This window comes from Canis lupus, chromosome 36 (assembly GCF_048164855.1).
Source record: "Canis lupus baileyi chromosome 36, mCanLup2.hap1, whole genome shotgun sequence".
Taxonomy (NCBI): Eukaryota; Metazoa; Chordata; class Mammalia; order Carnivora; family Canidae; genus Canis; species Canis lupus.
In genome coordinates this window covers 20,392,623-20,416,729 of record NC_132873.1, presented here as the reverse complement: position 1 = coordinate 20,416,729, position 24,107 = coordinate 20,392,623, and the positions used below count along the sequence as shown (strand labels likewise).

At 35.2% G+C, this 24,107-nt stretch overlaps 1 protein-coding gene and 1 non-coding gene across 3 annotated transcripts in view; both read right to left on the bottom strand.

Moving 5' to 3' along the window:
- The window catches only part of TRAK2 (trafficking kinesin protein 2), a 63,486-nt gene that overhangs the window by 9,247 nt on the left and 30,132 nt on the right, over window positions 1-24,107 (bottom strand). For both annotated transcript variants that reach the window (XM_072813311.1, XM_072813312.1), the window contains 11 exons: window positions 21,106-21,300; window positions 14,417-14,493; window positions 12,252-12,368; window positions 11,033-11,242; window positions 10,293-10,371; window positions 8,660-8,790; window positions 8,115-8,189; window positions 6,485-6,622; window positions 3,742-3,821; window positions 2,771-2,974; window positions 574-872 (listed from right to left, as the gene is read on the bottom strand). In XM_072813311.1, the coding sequence (XP_072669412.1) occupies window positions 574-872; window positions 2,771-2,974; window positions 3,742-3,821; window positions 6,485-6,622; window positions 8,115-8,189; window positions 8,660-8,790; window positions 10,293-10,371; window positions 11,033-11,242; window positions 12,252-12,368; window positions 14,417-14,493; window positions 21,106-21,300 (1,605 nt within the window). The remainder of the gene's footprint in view (window positions 1-573; window positions 873-2,770; window positions 2,975-3,741; window positions 3,822-6,484; window positions 6,623-8,114; window positions 8,190-8,659; window positions 8,791-10,292; window positions 10,372-11,032; window positions 11,243-12,251; window positions 12,369-14,416; window positions 14,494-21,105; window positions 21,301-24,107) is intronic.
- Window positions 14,238-14,345, bottom strand: LOC140625920 (U6 spliceosomal RNA). Its single transcript, XR_012025188.1, has one exon. It is a non-coding gene; the product is annotated as a U6 spliceosomal RNA (small nuclear RNA).

Sequence of the window (24,107 nt, the reverse complement as noted above, 5' to 3'; positions counted from 1 at the left end):
ACCTACTCAAAATTTTGTCTACTATATGTAGACTCTTTTATGATAATAACAGAATCATTTCAAGGTAATCAATATTCCATAAAATAAATTTATTTTAAATTCAAGTTCTACCTTGGGGGGAAAGAAACAACAACAAAAAACACAACAACAACAAAAAACCCAACCCAGACACACATACCTCTAAGTAAATGACACTTCCTGGTAAAGAAGTCTTTTTTGAAAAGAAAGGTAGAGATGAAGCATTACATCCATATTATTTTTTTAAATTTATCTACCAATATTCCATTTATTTTACCATGAAAACTGCTGTTGATGATATTTCTTAGCTAAGGATAAGAAAAGATGTTCCTCTTCCCTCACATTTATATTAAAAAAAAAAAAATACTGATGGCTGATGACTTGGAGAATGCAGATCTCTTCACTCTTTTTCCACAAAGTACTATAACAGACTGTCATACAAATGAGGTTTAAGGGTAATAAAGGTATCTCCTGCACATAGCCCTCTTATAATACAAAGTTCAATTCCAGGAAAAGGAAAGGCTAAAATGAGCAACATGGCTTAAGAATGATTACCTTCAAGGGGCTTGACAATCTGTAATTTTTCAGGCATAAAACCTCGAAGGCAAGTGGCACTGCTGAGGTCTGTGATCTCTGACTGGTCGGTGCAGAGAGAAGCAAGGCTCTCTGTGGGGGTGCCACAGCCACTAATCCCTTCTTTCTGGTCAGCCAGAACCTGGATCTTCCGCTCCCATTCTTCAGCAAAGAACTGCTTCTCACTTAAGTAGTTCTGTCGCCGCAGACTAAGGCGATGCAGTGCTGTAGCCAAATCACTATCTCCAGAAGGTCCTGCTTGACTCACCTTCTGAACGTTCCTACGGGAAAATCATTCACTGACTAGATCTGTAAGGGCAATAAACACAACCTAGACTTCTCTTTTCTACAATGGTGAATGTTCAACAGACTGATCTTAAAATCATAGTGTTTTTTCTTAGATATCAAGAATACAGAAATAATAACAATATCACTAATACTATACATTTTTTACTCATTTCAAGCAACTTCAGACAAGCAAAAATATACTTATGTTTACTAACTTTTCTATTTCAGTTAATTTTTATAGTGAAGTATAATTAACATACGATGTTATATTAGTTTCAGGTATACAACATACTGATTTGAGAACTAATAAACATTACTCAATGCTCACCATGGTAAGTGTAGTCAGTTTATGAAACTACAGATATGACTATCTATAAATTGAATTTAAGTAGCCAGAAAAATAAATGTTGTCATATAGCACTGAATCTGTAATACCAATTGATTGCAAGAGGTATTATTATTTTATTTTATGTGCTACTAAGGAAGAAAATAAAAATGCTACCCATTAAATTATGATATGCCATTAACTACAAAACATAAATGATTTCAAAAATATTAAAATGTGAAATAATTTGCTTTGTGCCATGGGATCCTCTATGAATATTGTAGAACACACATATATATATATATATATGTGTGTGTGTGTTCTACAACATATATATATAAAAACCCAAGATTTGTAAATACTACATTTTCATAGTCCTGTGAACACACTTGTTCACTTTTCAGTATTTTTGAAATTGGAGGTTTCTTCGATTGATATCAAAAGAAAGAGCAGCAAGTCAAGCTGTAGCTGCTCCTGGCTACTGTATGTGAATTCACAAAGATCTGTTTGTTGATCTTCGTCTACAGTAATTGTGTACAATGACATAGTAATGACACAGAAAGCTACTATGGGTGCAAATTCAAATACAACAGAAAACCCAGGGTGATAGATCCTTTTCTTTCTTTGTTTTTTCCTTTTTAGAAACACAAAAATTTTTATTTTTGAACCAAACAAATTGCATCCATGCACCAATTCTGTAGTTCACAGAAATGTGACAATACCCTCCTGTGAAGTGACCATGGGCAAGCTACAGAATGATTTAAGCCTCACTTTCCTCAACTATAAATTGAGAAGATCTAGTACCTACACTATGGGGTTGGTGTTGACAGGATTAACAAGATTTAGCTCCTAGTCCACAATTAGTGTTCACTAATGGTAAGAACACCACCACTACTACCATTGATAATAGCTGATACTTATTGGATATTTGGTATGTTCTAGGATAGATTTCTGCATTAGGAAAGATTCCTCTCAGATGCGAAACATTTACCTTTCAAAAGTCTTCAGCTGACTTTCCAGTAATGCTGTTTAACTCTAGTTATATGTAATTCAGTAAGATGAATTAATGAAAACTGGAAAAAAATCTAAATTTAAACAAATATGAAGAGCAACTTACTTTTTCTCAATAGGTATTCAAGTTTACCATTTATCCTAAAGGCACCAAAGCAGTTGAGATTATGAGCATGGGTTATGAGAAAGTGTTATCTGATGCTATGTATAACTGCCAATGACCTAACAGATTCAAACAAATTTGACTTAGACCATAAAGATTTAGACACAAACTTTACCATACTAAAGAAGAAAGTAGTAAAGAATTTTATAGGTCAGTGTAAGTTCCATTTTGAATACACTTAATTAAATATAGCCTTTTCACTCTAAAAATTTTTATGAAGTCAATGATCTATCTTACAAATAATGCTATAGGGCATCATTACTGAATGAAAACTGACAGTTCCAGAACTTCCTTGGAATGGCACAGAACAATACTTGGAATATAAGTATGTGAATCTGGTATGTTAATGCCATACAAAATATAGAATCACTGCCATGATCTATATTTCTTACTCTGAAACCTCTTCTGAGTTGCTCCCCTGATTCAGCAGTGTTTTTTCCTCTGTTTGTTGTAATCCAGACTCAAAAGGTTTTGCTGTCATGATGACACTTGAACGGTTGGACCCAGGAATAGGTAGCAGAGCTGGGAATGGGATAGAGCGGCCCCGTGTGTCATTGGCAACCTTGACAGTATCAAATATTCGTTTCTGTTGGGCTCTGTCAAAAAAGAAATGTTCATTATTGCACTGCCTACCACTGGAGTGCTTTAGAAGAGACACATATGTACAATTTATTAAAAAATAGCAGCGGTTTAGTGCCTGCCTTTGGCCCAGGGCGCGATCCTGGAGACCCGGGATCGAATCCCACGTCGGGCTCCCGGTGCATGGAGCCTGCTTCTCCCTCTGCCTATGTCTCTGCCTCTCTCCCTCTCTCTCTGTGTGTGTGACTATCATAAATAAATAAAAATTAAAAAAAAAAATAAAGCCACCGGGGATCCCTGGGTGGCTCAGCAGTTTAGTGCCTGCCTTTGGTCCAGGGCATGATCCTGGAGTCCCGGGATTGAGTCCCACGTCAGGCTCCCAGCATGAAGCCTGCTTCTCCCTCTGCCTGTGTCTCTGCCTCTCTCTCTCTCTCTCTCTCACTCTGTGTCTTTCATGAATAAATAAATAAAATCTTTTTTTTTTTTTTAAAGTGCTGAAGGCAGGCACTTAACCGCTGAGTCACCCAGGGATCCCAATAAATAAAATCTTTAAAAAAAAAATAAATAAATAAAGCCACCTTGACTATCCTCTAAAGTTTAGGAGAAATTATTAGAAAATAAACTTCAGAACAAGTGAGTGCTCTTACAAATGTGAGCACTCTAAAAAACCCTGAATACTAAGCAGATTTACAACTGAATCTCAAAATACCTATCCCTTAGGGCTGTGGCTTTTTAAAAATTTCATCCCAATGCTTGGGTAATAATACATGTGATTTGTACTTACTTTTGTTTAAAGAGAGAAGATTCCTCATCCAAACTCAACTTTTTACGCATGGTCCCCTCGATCTCAGCTGCCAGAGATTCCTAAGAAAAAGAATTTGAGATTCCTATACTGATTATGTAAGAAGCCTGTTAGAAGAAATGAATTATCCTTAAATTAATTGAGTCTCCAGAGTCCAGTACTTTTGGTGTTATAATAAAAGAAAGCACAAGAAAACTGTCACAGGCCAAAATGCAAGGAAAAAAAGAGATATTCTGGAAATCTAACTTTTAACAAGAACCAATTTTTTTTATCATGATATATTTCACAGAACAGTGGAAAAAACCAACATGATAAATAGAAACTATTACATATGGAGACACAAAAAACAAAAGGTCTGAAAGGCTATAAACCAAGATGCCAATAATAATTCTCTCGAGGTCAGGATCTGATGGTATTTCATAATTTCTTTTTGCTTCTTTTAATTTCTAACTCTTCTACAAATAAATACATATAGCTTTTATAATATAGAAAAATCATTAAAGGAAAAGTAAGCAGGTTTCCCTTTTCCCCAGTCAGAGATGAGGATTTAATCTAGCATGGGTGCCATGCTCAGTGAAGCTGAGCAGACAATGACTAGAATTGGAGGTACTGGTGTGAACTCATATTTTTAAATATATATATAGAGAGATTAACATAAATATGGACGGAAACATAGATATTGATGTGTTTGGGTGTGTGTACGAACACACACATATCTTCTAGCTCTATCTGCTGAGAGGGCCTAGATGAAAAAACACTCTAGTGGCAATGGATATACGGGACCCAAGTCTTGAATTCTAAGTATCATTCCTCATTAAAACTAACCAGACCTCCCTGGAGAAACGGCTGATTCCAGGACTGGGACAGGAAAAGCCAAGATGAGTTTGGAGGAGATCCCACTGGCCATATCTGGTTCAATTTAAGTATCAAAATATAAAATAGTAATAATGTATTATAATCCACTGACTAAAATGAGGCAGAAATGGGGCTTCTCGGTGGCTAAGTTGGTTATGTACCTGATTCTTGATTTTGACTCAGGTTACAATCTCAGGGTTGTGAGATCAAGCTCCGTGTCAGGCTTCATGCTGGGTGTGGAGTCTGCTAAAGATTCTCCCTCTCTACCCTGCCTGCCCTTCAATAAATGAATGAATGGGTGAATGAATGAATGAGTGAATGAATGAAGCAGAAAGGCTCTGACAAAACAATGTCAATTAACAAATGTTGAAAAAATTATGGAATTAGAAAATCACCATTTGGCAATCCTCATAGTAATAAATGAGCCAAATATGAACCATTATGGAATGTTAAAACTAGTGGATAAAAGTTTGCTAAGAAAAACAGGATATTTAAATAGTCTCAAAGTATAGTATCTTTCCACAAAATAGTAACTTGGACCACTTGTCTAAGGTAGCATCTGCCAATTTTCATCATTGCAAAATTAATTAGTAACATTAATTTAATTATCAACACTGATTAACTTTAGAGTGGGAAAAGTTGGCAGATATACTGTAACCTAGTTATTAAAGTTAATTAACATCATCAGTAAAGGGATAAATAGACAATGTGAGCCTCCTGATCCAGTGTACTGAGAAGAACATGGCATTATTTCTGCCAAAAATACACTGCCTGAATCTAATCCTGAGGAAACATCAGATAAACCCAAATTGAGGACATTCTACAAAGGTCATGAAAGGCAAGCAAACAACCAAATGCAATATATCCTTCAAAGGACATGGTTGGGACAAGTGGCAAAATTTAAATGAGCTCTGTGGATGAGACAGTATAGTATATATATGATAATTTCTTGACTTTGATGACTTTGATGGTTCTAGTGTGGTTAAATAGAGAGTTCTTATTTTTGGTAGATATACACTGAAGTAGTAGAAGTTAATAGGGTATATCTGTAACTTATTGTGAAATGGTCCAGAAAAAAAACAAAAGAATGATATGGCCAATGTAATTAAATATTAAAAACTGATAAATATAGGTGAAGAATATATGAGAGTTTTTGTACTATTGTTGCAATATTACCCTAAGTTTAAAATTATTTCAAAATAAAAAGTTAAAATACAAAAATCCTGCTCCCATGCTTTTCAAAAAAATCTACTAAAATTTATAGTTTGTCTTTTAAAAATTTCATAGGATTGCTTATAAGTACTTATGAACCAGATTGTTAAAATAATTCTTTGAACCAATATTACAGATTCTGGCATAAACTCACAAGTTTTCATTAATTTCTTTAATTCAAAAAATACTATATATTGATGAATTACACAAACATGAATCCTGCTCTCATGGCACTTATTCTCTAGGTGGAATTAAATATATCAAGAAACTCAAGATCTATTGAAAGAGGTTTTAGATGTTCAGAGTTCTATTTGAATAAGTAGTATGTGGTGGGCCTAGGGTAAGGATGCTTACCCAAGTTTAAGCAGCTCTATGGTATATAGACCTGAACCTAATTTCCTTAGGGTTCATCTCATATATTAACAATAAACCTGGAAGGTCATCTGTTAGAAGAAAGGTTGCAGTAAATAAGAGTATTAAGATAGAGGTAAATATGTAAATCAAGGCCTAAATCAATAAATGAATTCCAGAAACAAGGACAAACCACGCTAACTCTTCTCAAGATACTTTACACCACCAGAAATCATATCACTCTCAGAACAATCTAATCTTAAGCAAGTTTCCTTAAACAAGTAATAGATTTTCCAGAAAAACTCACCCCAGAAAAAGCTCCATATGACTGTGAAAGGTAAAGATGAGCAGAAGGGCCAGATCTACTTCGAAGTTCCTTTATTTCTTCTTGAGATTCATGCAACATTCCCAGACATTCCATATTCCTGTCTTGTAACTCATGCAGCTGAAAAAAAGGATGATAATTAGTTATATTCTCAAAATTACAATGGGGAAAATAAACCCCATCGGGATAAGTATTAATTTTATCCAGAGGGCTAGATAACTTCATGAATATACTTTCAACAGAAAAGCTCTAAAACAAACTAGGCAGGGAGACTATATATCTATATGTATCTATTAATTTTTAAGTCACCAGAACTAGGGATGTTTTGGTCAGAATTACACATAAACATGATTACCTAAAAATCTGAAATGTAGCTGAAGTAACTGTAACCATTAATTCAATATTTAATGTTTCATACCCTTAAAAAAAAACTTACAGAGGTGGGGCACCTGGGTGGCTCAGTCAGGCATCTGCCTTCAGCTCAGGTCAAGATTGGGGTTCCTGGGATTGAGCCCTCCTCAGCAGGGAGTCTGCTTCTCCCTCTGCCCTTCCCCCTGCTCATGCTCGCTCTCTCTCCCAAATCAATCAATCAATCAATCAATCAATCAATCAATAAAATCTAAAATAATTACAGAGGTAGAGTAATAGCTGTGGGTCAAGTTAGGTCTAGCATGTTAGATGTGCATATTTTTAAACATCACTCTGAAGTCTGTAAATGAAAATATCAAGTCTACAAAGTACTATATATGTTGCCAGGGTGCTCAATCATCCTAAACAAGTAGTTTCTCCTCCCTTGTTTCAGAATCTTCTTTATATAGTTAGGTATGTAAGTATGGCAAAAGAGTATATAATTTTTTTTAAAAAAGACTATATTTATTTATTCATGAAAGACACAGAGAGAGAGGGAGGCAGAGACATAGGCAGAGGGAGAAGCAGGCTCCATGCAGGGAGCCTGATGTGGGACTTGATCCCAGGTCCCCAGGATCACGCTCTAGCCCGAAGGCAGGCGCTAAACCGCTGAGCCACCCGGGCTGCCCTGCCCTATAATTTTCAGAGTACATTTTAATTTCGAAAATTTTTTTCAAGTGTGGTATGTGGACTGGATCATGCAGATTCTAGACCCTTACTGTAGACCTACTCTATTGGAAACTTTTAGGGATGGTGCATAGGAATATCCATTTATAACTCATTTTGCCAGGTGATTATTATGTCTGCTAGGGAACCACTATTATATCTAATAAACAGAATTTTTATATAGATAGAAAGTAAAAGATTTTTGGTGTTTCTCCTGCCATAGCTGCTAAAACACTTATTATTAGAAATTATTTTAAAAAACTGTTGGGTTACAGTAGACTGGTAAAAGGGTCACATATTCTTAAAAAATCTTATAAAAGACAAGGTTTTCCCTATTAATCAAGAAAGATGTCATGTTATTAGTTTTAGGGACAGAATCTTTAAATTGCTTCACTTCTTTGATCTCATAATTTAATATTATTCTTTCATTGTTATTTAAAATATGGTAATAAACTTTAATCATTCTTACTCATGAAGATGAAACTATTCATCCTCTCTCCCCCCCAATATTACACAAGATAAAGGAAAATTTGATTACCTCCATTGTCAGTTGTCTTTGGGCATCTTTGGAAGCTTGTAGGTGAAGTCTCAGTTCCTCCTTCTCAATCACATGCTAACAACATATTTAAAAAAAAATGAGCCTTCCCATATAAAATATGGGCTACTTTCCCTTTTTAAAGACATCTTAAGAGTGTCTCTCAGGAGTATGGTCTAGAGGCTTATAAAAGCTAATCCTTCAAAAGCCAAATAAGAGCAATAAGAGCAATTAAAGGGCAGAATACAAAATCTATTAAGGTGTTCAGAGGTCAATGAGCATAAGTCACCAGTTCATATCTTAGTTTTCTAAGGAAAATCTAACCCCATTTGACAGAGGGACAAATAGTAACTTGAAAGAAGTTATTCATATTTCATGACAGAGAAAGACCATACCAGCAGTCAGGCTAAAGCACGGTAAAGGGGTAGGGAGCATGCTTGCTCTGTTTAATGTATCTAGCACTTTGCAGAGTGTATGGTACTAGGGCAGTGCTTAAGAAACATCTGCTGAATGAATGAATGAATGAATGAATGAATGAATGAACTTACTTCTTTAACTTTGTGCTGAAGATCCACAATTTGAGACAAGAGAGAAGAGATCTCTTCTTGGTACCGAATCAGTTCATCACTCTTCCCAGACAATTCTTCAGTCATTCTGGACATCTGAGCATTGGTTTCACCTGGGAAACAAAAGAGAAATTTAAAAATTAATAAAAATGTAGAGTAGGGTTTGACAAACTATTTCCTATAGGCTAAGTCCTATTTTGTAACAAGCAGGGGACTATATCATGAAGAGATTTTTAACATAAATTTGAAAAATAAACCCAAATAACTGAGTAGAGGAAAATAAAGATTCTTCTGAAATCGGCTAATGCTGAGAGGTGACCTGTAAGGCAAGCAAGCTAGAAGTTTTGCCTCAATCTTTTTCTTTATGCAGGACAAGAAGGCGAATTGCATATGTTTGAAAATTCTAACAACATCTCATTTATGTCTCTGAAAACCCTTCAGGGACATCAATAATACCCCGCAAGCAATGAAAATTAAACAACAAATGTACATTTCCAAATAAACAGTTACAATCTGTTAAAGCTGTGGAAATGGTTCTGCATAAAAGACTTTCTGGGATACCTTGCAAACTGAGTAAGGCCTCTGATGCAATCCTTAGAGCCAAGCATTCTTACATGCATATGGAATAGAAACTTTAGAATTCCATGAAGTAAATCTTGCATTTAAAACTCTGACATCAGGGATCCCTGGGTGGCGCAGCGGTTTGGCGCCTGCCTTTGGCCCAGGGCGCGATCCTGGAGACCCGGGATCGAATCCCACATCGGGCTCCTGGTGCATGGAGCCTGCTTCTCCCTCTGCCTGTGTCTCTGCCTCTCTTTCTCTCTGTGTGACTATCATAAATAAATAAAAATTAAAAAAAAAAAAAAAAAAAAAACTCTGACATCAAACACAAATGGCAAAACTATTTCTCAGTGTTAGATGAAACTATTTTAAAATTGACAGAAGCTCTATGACATTTCAAAGGATGACAATAAGAAGCTAGGAGACTGGGATCTAAGCTTTTGGGCAAGTCATTTCCTCTTTTGTTTTTAAAAGTCTAAGAGGTGTGTAATGAACTTCTGATGGAGAAGGTTCAAGTGACATTCCTTCTGGTACTCTAACATTGAACTAATTTTATTTCAGTAGCTAAGCTATCATATTCTGACACCCATAGCCCAGATGAATTGGTATGGTGTTTCATATCTTCTCTTTCAACATAAAAGGTTATATATTTATAGTTTATATAATTAAGTGTCTTCCTCCAGTAAAGCCTTTTTCTGATTTATTTTTAAAAATTATTTTAAATTAACAATATCACACCAAAATAGGCTGTTACAGAGCATACAACTGCACTTAATACTCATTGAAAGCTTCATTTCCTTTCATGTGCTAAAACTGATAAGAAAATAGGTCTTAAATGATGATGGCAATTTGCAATAAAGATACTTCTTGAAAGTACATATGGTATTTTGTTTAGAGTTGTGGGCTCAATGTGATATTCCAAGATTTTTCAATAACTACTTAAAATTGTTTCTTGAGATGTCTCTACTGAAACCACTGATTTACTTTCTGAGTTGGTGATAATGTCACCAGAGAACTGTCCAAAAACTATGAAATAAAATGTGTTAATACATACGAAGTTCTTTAACACAGTCATTGACAAGCTGTTGTTCCTTCTCTTCATAGGTAATAGTTTCTGTCTTTATGTGACAAGCCTTTAAGAAAAAAAAAATCAGTCTGTGATAACATCTTCCAATGACTTTACAGTATTCACTTAAAAACGTTCAATGCTCATTTGAAGATAAAAGTCCATCAGTTAAAAAGGAAACATAAAATCCAAAAAGCTTTATCTAAAATAGATATGCGACAGGATATAACAAACATCTCCCCCTCATTCCTCTCAGGGCCTTTATACATGCCTATTCATTCCCCACCCTCACATGGTTTCCCTCCCCCTTACTTTTCTGGCTCGCTAATCCTAGGCTCGGATAAAATGTCATTTACTTAAGTAGGACTTTGATTCTTCCCCATATGTAAGTTCCAGAAACCCTGTAATTTTCCAACACAGTTCTTATCATAGTTTTAATCATTTAATTATTTGTGTAAACGCCATAAGATATATATTCAAAAAAAAAAAAACAAAGATATATATTCCATGCTGTGACTCTCTATTTCATCTATCAGCTTGCTATTCTATTTGTCAATGAATGGGATCTAAGGGACAATGGAAGGCAAATACACATGCCTTGGCTGTCACCCCCTTGTTGGAATATCAATAGTAAATACTTATTATGCCATTATTTTACCTCAATCCTACATGGATCTAAATCTGTGGCCTTTAAGGTAAAAGGAAAGTGGGAATCAGGTTGAATGTACCTTGGATCGAAGGGCCATATTCTCCTCTTCCAGTTCCTTGAGTTTTTCTTGCAGCATGTCCAACTGTAGCAAACCTTGAGATAAGCTAAAGGACTCATTGAACCGAAGAGGTGTAGAACAGCTGGAATCAGTTTCACTCTCTTCAGAAGCAATGGAGACAATTCGAAGTAATTCATCTTTCTTGGACAGCTCATGCTGCAGTTGATTAACCTGCAACCAAAGGGCTTGATTTATAAGATGTTCTTTATTTTGCATTATTTACATATAATATTGCTTTTAATTCATGGAGCAATCGTTTCTCACCATAAAATAAAATCATAAAACTAGCTGCTAGATTTTACTAAGGTTACAAGTATTAAAAAGAGAATAACAAACCTCAGATACTTAAGACATAATGTTAGTGCTAACTCAACAAATGTAGCTTTTTCAATACTAGGTGAAAAGCCAATTTTTATATTCTATATAATAAGAATGTAGGAAGAAATTTTCATGTAAGATAATGATGCATTCCAACGTAAAAACAAAGCAAAACTGAAGAACCTTCAAACTGTCAGTAGAGACCTCTCCTTCAAAGTCTCATCCTGAATAAAGGCTCATATTTTTAAGCTTTTAAGTTAAATATAACTCTGCATGACTTTCTAACTTTAGTTTTGTAAAATAAATATTTTCACAAAGGCTCAAATGTTATTAAACACAATGCATTTATAAAATAAAAATGAAACCAGATAATAACAAACAACAGCAAATTTTAAATGTAACCATTCAGGTTAATAAAAAATCAGTTCTCTCTAAAAATATTTATTGCATGAAATAAATACATTTTCAAAAATTTCCTTTTCCTTTTGTTTGGGTTTTTGAATAAAGATACTTCATCTGGGTATCTATTATTTAGGGTTATTTTTTCAAAACAAATTTAAGATAAGATCCCAAGGAAGTCTACGTAAAGGGAGGAGGAGAAAGTGTTAGAATCTAAGCATGGTGTTAGTTTCGTAGGTACTGAACATAGCCTGTTATATTGACTAAGGTAGAGTCACATGAGCACTCCTCTTGTACAATAACATTTCATTTCTCTACTGGTTAGTTCAATGGTTGCCAACAAAGTCAACAAGTACTCGTGTTATTTAGCTACCTGTTATTTCAGGGGCACCCGGAAAAAAAAATTTCTTTGTTGACCAAGAACTAATTATTTCATGCTACAAATACTTGACCAATGACTTACTTGATCAAAGGCTTGTCCCAGTTGCTCCTCCAGAGCTTCATTCTGCTCAGACAAGACATGATTCCGTTTTAAGAGAGCTTGTCCAATTCGAGCAGCTAGCTCCAGATCACGATCTCTCTGTTAAAATACCAAATACAACTTCTGAGTACAAACAAAATTAAATGGTAGTTTAGAAATTCTTTAGTTTTGCTAAACTCAAAAGCAATGTCCTAGAAAGCATCAAGATTCATTTTAATGTCCAGCTATCACAAATAAACACAAGGCCTGATACACAAGTGGTGTTTAATATGTGCTCATCAAATGGATGGCCACCAGTTATAGATTTAAGAGAGCATTTCTTTTCAAGTGAGATTTATTGATCACCTTATTAATTAGGATCAAGCAACCCAATTTTTAAACTTATGATTTGGGAGAATTAAAAAATCAATATAGCCTTTACAAACTGAGGCTAGGGGCTGGCACATAATGAAAGCCCAACAAATATTTGTTGAATGCATTTGTCTATTAAGCATGGTAATGGGGATCCCTGGGTGGTGCAGCGGTTTGGCGCCTGCCTTTGGCCCAGGGCGCGATCCTGGAGACCCGGGATCGAATCCCACATCGGGCTCCCGGTGCATGGAGCCTGCTTCTCTCTCTGCCTGAGTCTCTGCCTCTCTCTCTCTCTGTGACTATCATAAATAAATAAAAATTAAAAAAAAAAAAAGCATGGTAATGATACAGTATTATGTTGAAAACAGTTCCAATTGGGATAGAGTTTCTATGCATTCAATCAGAGGCTTAAAGGAAAGCATAAACAAGAGCCCTATTGTCAACTGCTGCAAAAATGATAATGTGAGATAAAAAAGAGGGGATAACAGACTAGAAGTTTTGAGACTATAGGTTCTGCTAAAGCATAAAAAAAGGAGTCTAAAGAAGTCAGTGGTTAAAAAAAAAAAAAAAAAAAGTCAGTGGTAATGAGGCAGGGAGGCCTAGAGTAAAGCCAAGCAAAGCAAAAGCTACTCCTTCTACATAAATGGTGATACTTAGCAAGGGTGTAGGAATCCCACCTATGTGATAGTGGTGAGGATTGTATTCTGTAGGATGAAAACAGTCAATATACCTCTAGCTGCCTTATATATGAGCATGGATGTGTTCCACTTAATCATCACTGTAAATAAAATTAAGCTTCTATCCTTTTACTTTATAACACATGAAACCAGGTGGATAAATTATCTCCAAATTTTCAGGGCCCACTTATCTCAGTTTCCATATAGCCTACGTGGCATACACAAAATCAGTCTAGGGAGCTGAGAGGGAGAGGGGAGGGGTTCTTCAAGGAGAAAGATAGTTTCTTTAAGATCAATTGTAGTTGAAGTATAAGGAGATATTCTAAGAATGCCAATTGGAAGAGATTTACCACACACAGTAAAAATGTCATGGACAAATGGAACTCAAATAACAGTCCAAACTGAAAGTAGAAAAAAGAAGATGCTGCAAACTGCTGGTATTGATCTGCCACGGACCTACTTCTTCAAAGCACAGCTTTGCTCCAGGATAATAGCAAGGGTTTATCTAAACACACACACACACACACACACACACACACACACATACACACACACAAACTTTAAAAAAAAAATTTTTTTTATTTGAGAGAAGGGAGCGAGAGCAAGCATGCACAAGGAGGGAGGGGCAGAGGAGAGGGAGAGGCAGGCTCCTGGCTGAGCAGGGAGCCTGATGCAGAACTCAATCCTAAGACTCTGGGATCATGACTTGAGCCGAAGGCAGAGGCTTAACTGACTGAGCCATCCAGGAGCCCCACAACTTTTTTAAAGATAGCTTTCTAGGATGGGGAAGCCAGCACCATCATAACAGCAACAACAAAAATTAAACCCTCTGAAACTTCCTGACAATAAACTTCAGGAACCATCCTACTTTGGAATGCCAGTCCACTTATAACAATCTTATAATACAAAATAACCCAGAACACAGACATCACTGTTTTTCATTTGATCTGCAAACTTGATAGATTTTATGTGTCATCCTTGCGCATGGGCCATGCTAACCTTCTCTGTATCACTGCAATTTTAGTATATGTGCTGTCTAAGTGAGCACAAACTTGATAGATTTTAAATGATTGTCAAGGTTTAGCTTTCTGTACTAGAGAAAAAAAGATATATTCTTACCTCTGCCAGGAGGTGTGTAACCATGTCGATATCATTGTAAGTTTTGGTCATCTGCTCCACCCTGTCTGTGCCTAGAACTGAGACAGTTCAAAACAACTGTTTATAGTATTTAGAGATAACAGAAACTTTTAAATATTCATAAAATTTACAAGTTAGCAACAAACTCAGGCTTTTACAAAATCCCATTCAGGAGAATAAAAATATATGTGAAAGAAGAAATGTTTATGTATTAGACACTCATGAAATAGATCAATTCTTACAAACAAAATGTACATCATACAGTGAATTAAGAAAGTTATCAAATGATCATAAGATAACCACTTCCTGAGTATCTCCTCTTCCCTCTTTAAGATTAGAAATTTGGTGTACTCTCACTAGAGACTGCAGGCCTAAAGAATGGATTAAATCACCAATTGTTTTATGCCCTAAATTAAAATTCCTGAGGGACAAATTAATGAGGGATTATGCTATTACAAATATATTTAATTAGAATTCTGTTGTAATTATCTTAAATACCTGTGATCATCTATCACATGAACTAATATGAATAAATAAGTAACGGACTTGTAGGACTTTTGCAGTTCTGTTATGAAGCATAATCTTCTTTTGCTTAATTGAAAACCCTTTATGAAAATTTCCATCATATCTAGACCTCTGCTATAATATAAACTGTATACTATTACTTGCATAATTTAAGTCCAGTATTTCTGCATTAAGTTCAGGAACTGTCAATGCACTGCATAATATAGCTCCAAAGAGAATGCCTCGTATGACCCTAATGACTCCACAGTCACAATAAGCAATACCTTTTTAAGCTAATGATGCATACTTTTAATGTTAGAGTACACAACATAAAATGGATCTGTGTTTGACTTAGATTGATTTTATTATTTTATTATTAGTTTGCCCTGAAGTGTGAAAAACTAAGAGGCTTTAAAGCAAAAAAGCTAAATTACAAATTTGAGAGAATTTAGCCCTTCTTAAACTCCTATTCCATCATATGGAGGTGATACCACTCATCTCACAGGATCATTAGGAGGATGAAATACGATAATTCTATATCAGCAGTATTTATTGCTAAGTGTCATATTAACTGTTTATAGTCACTACTCTTTTTGTTTGTTTGTTTGTTTATAGTCACTATTCTTTAAACACAGCTGGTAGGTATGAAATAGCCCTGATTTAAAATTCTCTGTAAATAATGCACTGTACTGGCAGCAGACATTATTATTTAAGTCACCTGTAGTTCCTTAGTCCCATCTTAACATTGAGGTCACCCAAAAGACACCCTGAGACATTTTTTACTTTTATTTGAGCTTTTTATTTTCTTCCTAGCAAAAATGCTTGAAATGAATCTGGGAATCACCTAGAACTTAATTATTAACGACAGTCTTATTCCTAGCTAAAAGTAAAACAAAGTGCTGAGCTGATAGTAATAGGAGATGGAAAACTAAAGAGATCTGGATAAACCATTTTTACCCCCAAAGGATTTATATTTACAAGTAGAAAAACTGGCTCCGTAATTTAACCACAGGGATAATGGAAACAGGGTTTTGGGCCAAAGGAATCTTCACAATTTATTTAGAGTGTGAGGTCTCCACTACTTCCAGTCTCAATAAGATGAGACCAAAAGAAAAAAATTAAATCCTATCTATGTTCTAAATTAATTACAGAAAACCACCCAATGGTTACAAACCCAAATGTTACTACCTAAGGCAGTGGGTCTCATCTCTACACCTGATTTTAGCCAAAAGGCAGAAAAGAGATGGGTATCATCTCTACACTCTAATTGATTTGGAGGAACCCCAGGGCACACACAGTAAAAGATGCCCAAGTGTTCTGGTGTGGAGCTAGCAATTGAAACTACCAATTCAGAGGTAACACTCGAAGCAAGAACCAGGAATCCTAGAGACTCGGTTTGTTTTTATAAAACTAACTGAAACAATATATTATTAACATAGTTTATATTACAGGATCAACCAGAGTTGAAGGTGAAGTGGTAAATTTATTTTGAAGTAAAACCAGTAAATTAAGAATGTAATAAAGAGCTGTGAGCTACAAGTTGTTCATGAAGAAGTGAAAAGAAAATAAAGGACACCATCATACAGAAAAGAACTGTTTAGAATAAAACATGTTTTAGTGAGGAGAAACTAACAATAGTGAGGATAATAATGAGGTGATAAGAACTCCTATCTCACAAGGTCATATAAAAACTTTGGGCTGCTCATTCTCAGTAATAGGCTCTTTGCACCATTCTGCTCTTTCTTTCACTGTTCCACCAAGATCAGAAGGCCTTTATCTGATGAAATAACCGGTATCCATCTGTGAATGCAGGTTATAGGACAACACAGATCCCAGTTTTTTAAAATTGTGAGCATAACTTATACATATAAATATAGGAGAGAGGCTGGAAGGATACACATTTAAATGTTAATAGTGGTTATCTCTGGGCAGGGATTATAGTTGATCTTTTGTTTTCTTTTCAGTCTTTTGCTTATTTTCCATGAAGAATAAATGTTATCTTTGCATTAGAAAAATAGCCGCTCTTTTCAGAGATTTCAAAAAGCAAAAATGAATTTTCAAATGCTTAAAGATATATTATGGCAAAGAAGTTAGATAATGCAACCAGAGTTCTCCAGTTTTGTTTTATGTCAAAGAGTCTACATGCTACCGAGCCCCAAAGGCTGAGCCACCTCAATTGCACAGAGCAGCTCAAGCAATGTGTGTCAGTCACAAAGCATATAAAAATGCAATGAATTTCTCTCTGCAGTCTAATCAGTTCTGTCTTCTCTTCCTCAACAGTGCTTCTGGCAGATAGGCTGCTTGGGAAGATTCCAAAAGTACTCAGGGCAAAGCTCTTAAATGTTCTCTTGGCATTTAGGCATTGTGACTAAATGCTTCCAAAGTGAGAGACTAATTCTTCACTGTAATTCTGTAACCACAAATGCAGAGCCAAGCAGACTGATTTTATTATAATCAATTCTATCAAATCTTATTTTCCCTTCAGTTCTCAGCTGTTAAAATAAATAAAAAAATTTTCCCTTCAGTTCTCAGCTGTTAAAATTTTATAAAAATAAAATGTAGTACAGAAATTAGCAGTGTCCTGTCCCTTGTTTACAGACTCAAAACTCCTAACTCTTAAAAAATTTTTATATATTAGGAGAGATGATAAACATCTTTACAGAACAATCCTTGCAAGTTGATTTTCAAAGGTTATTAATTAATGTTCAACATTTTTGGTGTAAGATTTGGGGAATCTGATGTTCCTGAAAAAATACGGGGTGGGGGGGTAGAATATACATAAATCCTTTCTAATTCTTACTTTAAGTTCTAATTCTGCATAATTTCGTATCGGCAACTCAATCTCACATTTTTTCAGGATGGGAAGAGCCAATGTTAATCCATTTTGATATCCGTAATTTATATAGGATGGTATTTGATAGTTCTCTTATGTGCCCCTTTTCAAGATCTCAAGTTTTTACTACAATTACTGAAATTGAAAAAGGCTTCTAATCTCTCCAACTCTCAGCAAAAAATAAAAAACAAGGCAACAAAAACCCAAACCGAAACACACACCACCCATGTGGCATAGTAAAAGCCACAAGAGCTCCTGGTAACTAGACAAGTCTTACGGTTTTAACCCCAAAGAAGTGACGGCTGCTCTTGCTGCTATAATACAGAGAATATTTCTGCAATATAAAAAACTGCCTTCAAAAGAACTGAGAAGAAAAAGAAGGTGTCTGATGATATAAACTGTCTAGGACAGGCCTTCCTCAACAGGGCTCCTGGAGAGAATTAAGCCCTACACATAATGATTTGAGTGAGACAATTTTCTCAATTCTGCCATGGATAATACTCAATAGATGTCTTGGGGTATCTAAATTATTTTGTGTAATTGGTTGAGAGGAAATATAAAAATGCTAACCTCATGATATGATTTATGGTTGATGCTTTCTGAACATCATCAGTTATATTTCTTTTCCTGCCAGTATAAAGTAGTAATTTTTGAGGGCAGACTTTGAGGAAAAGTATAACCAGAAGTAATTATTTCTATAACTGTATTTCTCTCCCAAATTTTAAACCCTCTGTAATTCCTTAAATTCTTCAATTAACATCACTAAGAACGGCCATATAACTTTGGTTGACAATGCTTTATACTGATGGTTCTCAGATCGTAGTGTGCCATCAGTATCAGGAGGACTTGTTAAAACATGGACTGCTCTGCCCCACTCCCAGAATTTCTGATTCTGTAGATCTGGGGTGGAGGCCCAAGAATTTGTATTTCTAACAAGTTCCCAAGTGATGAAACTAAAGAGACTAAAACTTAAGAGACTAAACATTGCCTCCAACCCCCGACCCTTTTTTCTTATGCATTTATAAAGGGTACAGGCGATCCCTTATTCCCAAATAAAAAAATACCCTGAAAGGCAGATCAGACTTCTATTTTTAGCCTTTACGCGAACAAATGGTACCTTCTGTTATGATGTGCTCTGACCGCATTGCTCACCCCCACAGCTCATTCTTGGGTTTCTATCTTAATAAAATTAAGAAAATCCTGAAATGATCTGTTCTTTGAATATCTTAAATTTTATATATGGCAGGGAGTAGGATGGAATTTTTTTTGACCCACCCACTGCTCTCAAATGTTCTATTTTAAAAGTAAACAATCTCTTTCTGGTTTGGTGGGGGCTTCAGAGAATATCCGGTATCCTTTCATCCATGGGAGGTAGGCTCCCAACCCAAAACCCTGCCCATGTTTCCTTCTAAATTTATTTTTCTTTTCACAGCTCTTTCAACTTCTTTGTGTTATGTAAGAGAGAAAGTGCCTCTGCCTGTGCCACCTCTTTTTAATAGTTGTAAAAATTCATTTTAAGGAGAACGACTATCTCCTGGTATGTGAGGGAAGTAGGGATAAGAAGAGGCTGAAGTAGTACCAGGGAGCTAAACCCTAGGATGGCTTGTCAGGGTACATAATAATCATTCAGAACCACAGGTCCTGATATTTCAAAAGGATAGAAAACTGTTGGAAAGGGTCCGAGAATGTTTTGTATCTTGCCTTTTAAAACACACATTTATTTGCTAAATAAAGTAAATCACTTATCTTTTACATTCATAAGATGCAAATTCATAATAAAGTTTATTTGTATTTGAGTGAACTGTTAACCAAAGAATTGATACCTTTAAAATGACATTGAAATTTTAAGTACAATACAGAGATTAAGCATTAGTATACCAATTATAATCAATCCTAGCTTACTTGCTTCATGATCTTAAGTATATCTTATAGAGTTCAATTTTCAAATTGTTGAAGTGAAAATAGTACCTTTAGACCAAAGGAATAGGACAGTTTTCTGGACCCTGGAAGTATGAATCTATAACATCTTATTAATCTTAAGTTTTAAATTGCTTCCTTGAACTTTTGTATAAAGTCCTGAAAACCAAATATTTTAGAATTTGATTATCATTTATTTTCAAAAGAAGTTTATTTTTACTTAAAATTCTTCCTAAAAGTAACTCCATGAAATTATGATCTAAGATAGCTTTCTAGCTATAGTTCCATCCTCTAGTGGCATATACGACAAACAAAAAGTAAACTAAAGGGGCACTTTCTGTGCCACTGTATCAAAATAATGACAGGAACTAATAAATTTATCCTGATGAGATTTCAGTTTGAATTTTCTTCTCACAAATCTAAAAATCATAGAACAAAGAGATATGGGAAAAAAAACCCGGAAAATCTCAAGCAAGCAACTTCTCAAATTTGAAAGTTAAGAAAACTTTCAAATTTAAGAGCTTTATTTTAATATTCAGCTACTTACAAGAATTATTGAGGCAGAAACAGTTTTATTTGGGTTTCTTGATATTGCAATTCAATGTTTACAATTTTCCCCCCTGAGCAGTAAGTAACCTCTTTCTAGGAAACCTACTATTAAAAGCAAGTTAAGGATTACTATTAAAATTAGTATTTCACAACAATCATTAAAGACACTGAAGCACTCACTGGGAAAATGTCTAGGAACTGATGCAATGTCATATATAATTCAAATGAAAAGAATTTTACAAACATCAATGTTGAACTTACAGATTTTTATTATCTATCCAAATAGCTACTATGCACACATTTTTATAGTGAATGAATAAAAAAAAAAGTTAGCTCAGCCTGAAAACAGATGTTTGGAATGAGGTCAAAAGCAAAAAGATCTCCAGACTTTAATTATTAAAACTATTTATGTATCTAAAAACTATGCTTCTAAATGACTGACCTAGTTCCTGTGACTGTGTTTAACAGGAAATGTAATAAAGTAAGATGGTTCCAGATATCAAACTACTAGGATAACACATGTTTTAAGATATAAAGGGATATTACAATTTTAACTTAAAATTTCAACTACTTTTTTTTTAAAGTTCCTTTTTCTACTTAGTCTGAGAAAAGTATCAAATAAAAGAAAGGAGAAATGGAAACATCCGAGTATTGCTTGCAACCACAAACACTCAGTGTCATAAGAATGACAAACCGGCTGCATCTAGACATAACACAGATCATCTCTTTGCGTCATGAAACCAGTTTGAGTTAAAGCACGTATACGCTAAACAACGGCTAGGGATACCAAATGCTTTAAAAGTCGACACCAAGATACTTAGGATCTTTATTTCAATGGACAAACTCTAAAAGGATAAAAAATACTCACTCATATAATGGAAAGTCTCTTCAGCAAGGACTGGAGAGAGGGCATCAGACGCATGATGCTGCTGGTGTGGAGACCGAGTCCAGTCTTGATTTTCATATAAAAAGAGAGAGTCTACTCTTAGCTTATACTGGGGCAGCTGTTCTTCTAGCAGACTCACCAGCTCAACTTCAGGGAGATCCTCATTGGAGCAGACATCTAAAAAGGAGATTCCATGTAAATGAATCCAGTATATTTCAATTTATTAGGCTACAGAGAAAACATCAAGTGAAATTAGTTTGCAAAAGTAGGGTAACCAAAGAAATGGTAGTCAGGAGAATTTCTCCAGTCATTTTTATTAATATATATTGATACTATAGTTGGCCTTTCTGTTTCTTTGATATGAAAACTTTTATAGTGAAAATAATACCATGAATTTAAAAATATACTGCTTGATAAATATAACTATGTTTTTAAAAATTAAAATGAATTTGAACAAATTTCCTCCTTATCAGTCTATTTAGTGTTGCTTAAAAGAGAGCTGACCTTAAATAACGTATATGCTTGGGGGGAAAAAGGCAACACCAAGCAACCAACAGAAAATAGCTAATTCAAAAGGAATAAAGTAACATACTCTTTAATAACAGATTTTGAACTCTGTGGGAGGATTCTTCAAAATTTGGAAAAATGCACTTTGGTATATTCTCACAGTAGCTAGATATAAAAAATTAACATTTATTGGTTAAATGTTAACCAGTAATGTTAACATTTCAGCACAGTGTTCCAGCACCAGTACTAGAATAAGTACTTTATCATTTTTATTTTGAAGATGTGGTACCTTTGAAGTCCTGAATACCTTTCACGTCACTACCCTCTCAGCCACACACCTCTGGCTACCTCCTGCATACACATCTCTGAACACACTTGGCTTTTCTGCTTTATGTGTTTGCTCTTGGCTTCCTGTTCCAAATACTGCATATCATTTAACACTTCCCAAATTCAGCAGTTTGCAAAAAAAGTAAATTTACCCTTTTGACATGCCTAGAATAGAGAAAATACAGGATGTCATATCAACCCTCACACTTTATAAAGAGATCTGGTATTTCCTTTGTGGGTAGTACAAAGAAACATATTCTAACTCTGGCAAACAACAACAAAGTTCTTTAAAAAAAAAAAAGATTTATTTATTCATGAGAGACACAGAGAGATAGACAGATAGAGAGAGAGAGAGAGAGAGAGAGGCAGAGACACAGGCAGAGGGAGAAGCAGTCTCCATGCAGGGAACCCGATGTGGGACCTGATCCCGAGACTCCAGGATCATGCCCTGGGCTGAAGGCAGGAGCTAAACCGCTGAGCCACCCAGGCATCCCAACAAAGTTCATTTTTAAAAACCATATCTTAAAAGAGTAAATTTCTACTACTTGACCTTAACAATGACACTTTATTAAATCATATACAACACTAAGCTGACAATATCACATCCCCCATCTTTACCCAGGACAAGCAATGACTTCATAATTACAAAGATGAGGTACATTTAAAATCTTAGATATGGTTCTAAAGAAGCTCTCAACCTTTAGCAGGTCTTTTTAAAAGCCCTAAAACACAACCATATTTATTATTACAAATTCCATGTGATCATCCAAATTTTTCCTGCTATAAATATATCACATACAAGATTGTCAGTGTAATACTTGGAAGAAAAGAAGTTGACTATAAATACATGCAGAGCTAAAAATAGGTTGTGAGCAATTCAGGAAACAAAATTTAACATCCATTAAAAGAATTTTTATTTCCTAGAGATTGTCTTTTATTTTTTAGAGGATACCTCTTTCATTTTAATTGCTTAACAAATCTTTAGTGTAAATGACATTTTATTTTTTTAATTTTATTTAAATTCAATTAATTAACATATAATGCATTATTGGTTTCAGAGATAGAGATCAGTGATTTATCAGTTTTATATAATACCCAGTGCTCATTACATCACATGCCCTCCCTAATGTCCATCACCCATTTACCCCATCCCCCTATTCCCTCCCCTCCAATGACCCTGTTTGTTTCCTATGACGAAGAATCTCTTATGGTTTGTCTCCCCCTCTGATTTTGTCTTGCTTTACTTTCTCCACTCTTCCCCTATGATCCTCTGTTTTATTTTTTTTTTAATTTTATTTATTTATTCATGAGACACACAGAGAGAGAGGCAGGCTCCATACAGGGAGCTTGATGTGGGACTAGATCCCAGCACCCCAGGATCACCATCTGAGCCAAAGGCAGACGCTCAACCACTGAGCCACTCAGGTGCCCGTCTGTTTTATTTCTTAAATTCCACATATGAGTGAGATCATATGATAATTGTCTTTCTCTGATTGACTTATTTCACTCAGCATAATATCCTCTAGTTCCCATCCATGTCATTGCAAATGGCAAGATTTCTATTTTTTTTTTTAATGGCTGAGAAGTAGTCCCTTTCATATATATATATATATATACACCAAATCTTCTTTATCCATTCATCTGTTGATGGACATCTGAGCTCTTGTGGACATTGTTGCTATACACATGGGGGTTCAGGTGCCCCTTCAGATCACTATATTTATATCTTTGGGGTAAACACCTAGTAGTACAATGGATCTTAGGGTAGCTCTATTTTCAACTTTTTGAGGAACCTCCATACTGTTTTCCAGAATGGCCACACCAGCTTACATTCCCACCAACAGTGTAAGAAGGTTCCCCCTTTCTCCACATCCTTGACAACATCTGTTGTTCCCTGACTTGTTCATTCTGGCCATTCTGGTTGGTGTGAGGTACTATCTCTGTGGTTTTGATTTGTATTTCCTTGAGGCCAAGTGAGGTTGAGCATTTTTTCATTTATCTGTTGGCCATTTGTATGCCTTCTTTGGAGGAACATCTGCTCCTGTCTTCTGCCCATTTCTTGATTGGATTATTTGTTCTTTGGGTGTTGAGTTTGGTAAATTCTTTATAGATTTTCAATACTAGTCCTTTATCTGATATGTCACTGCAAA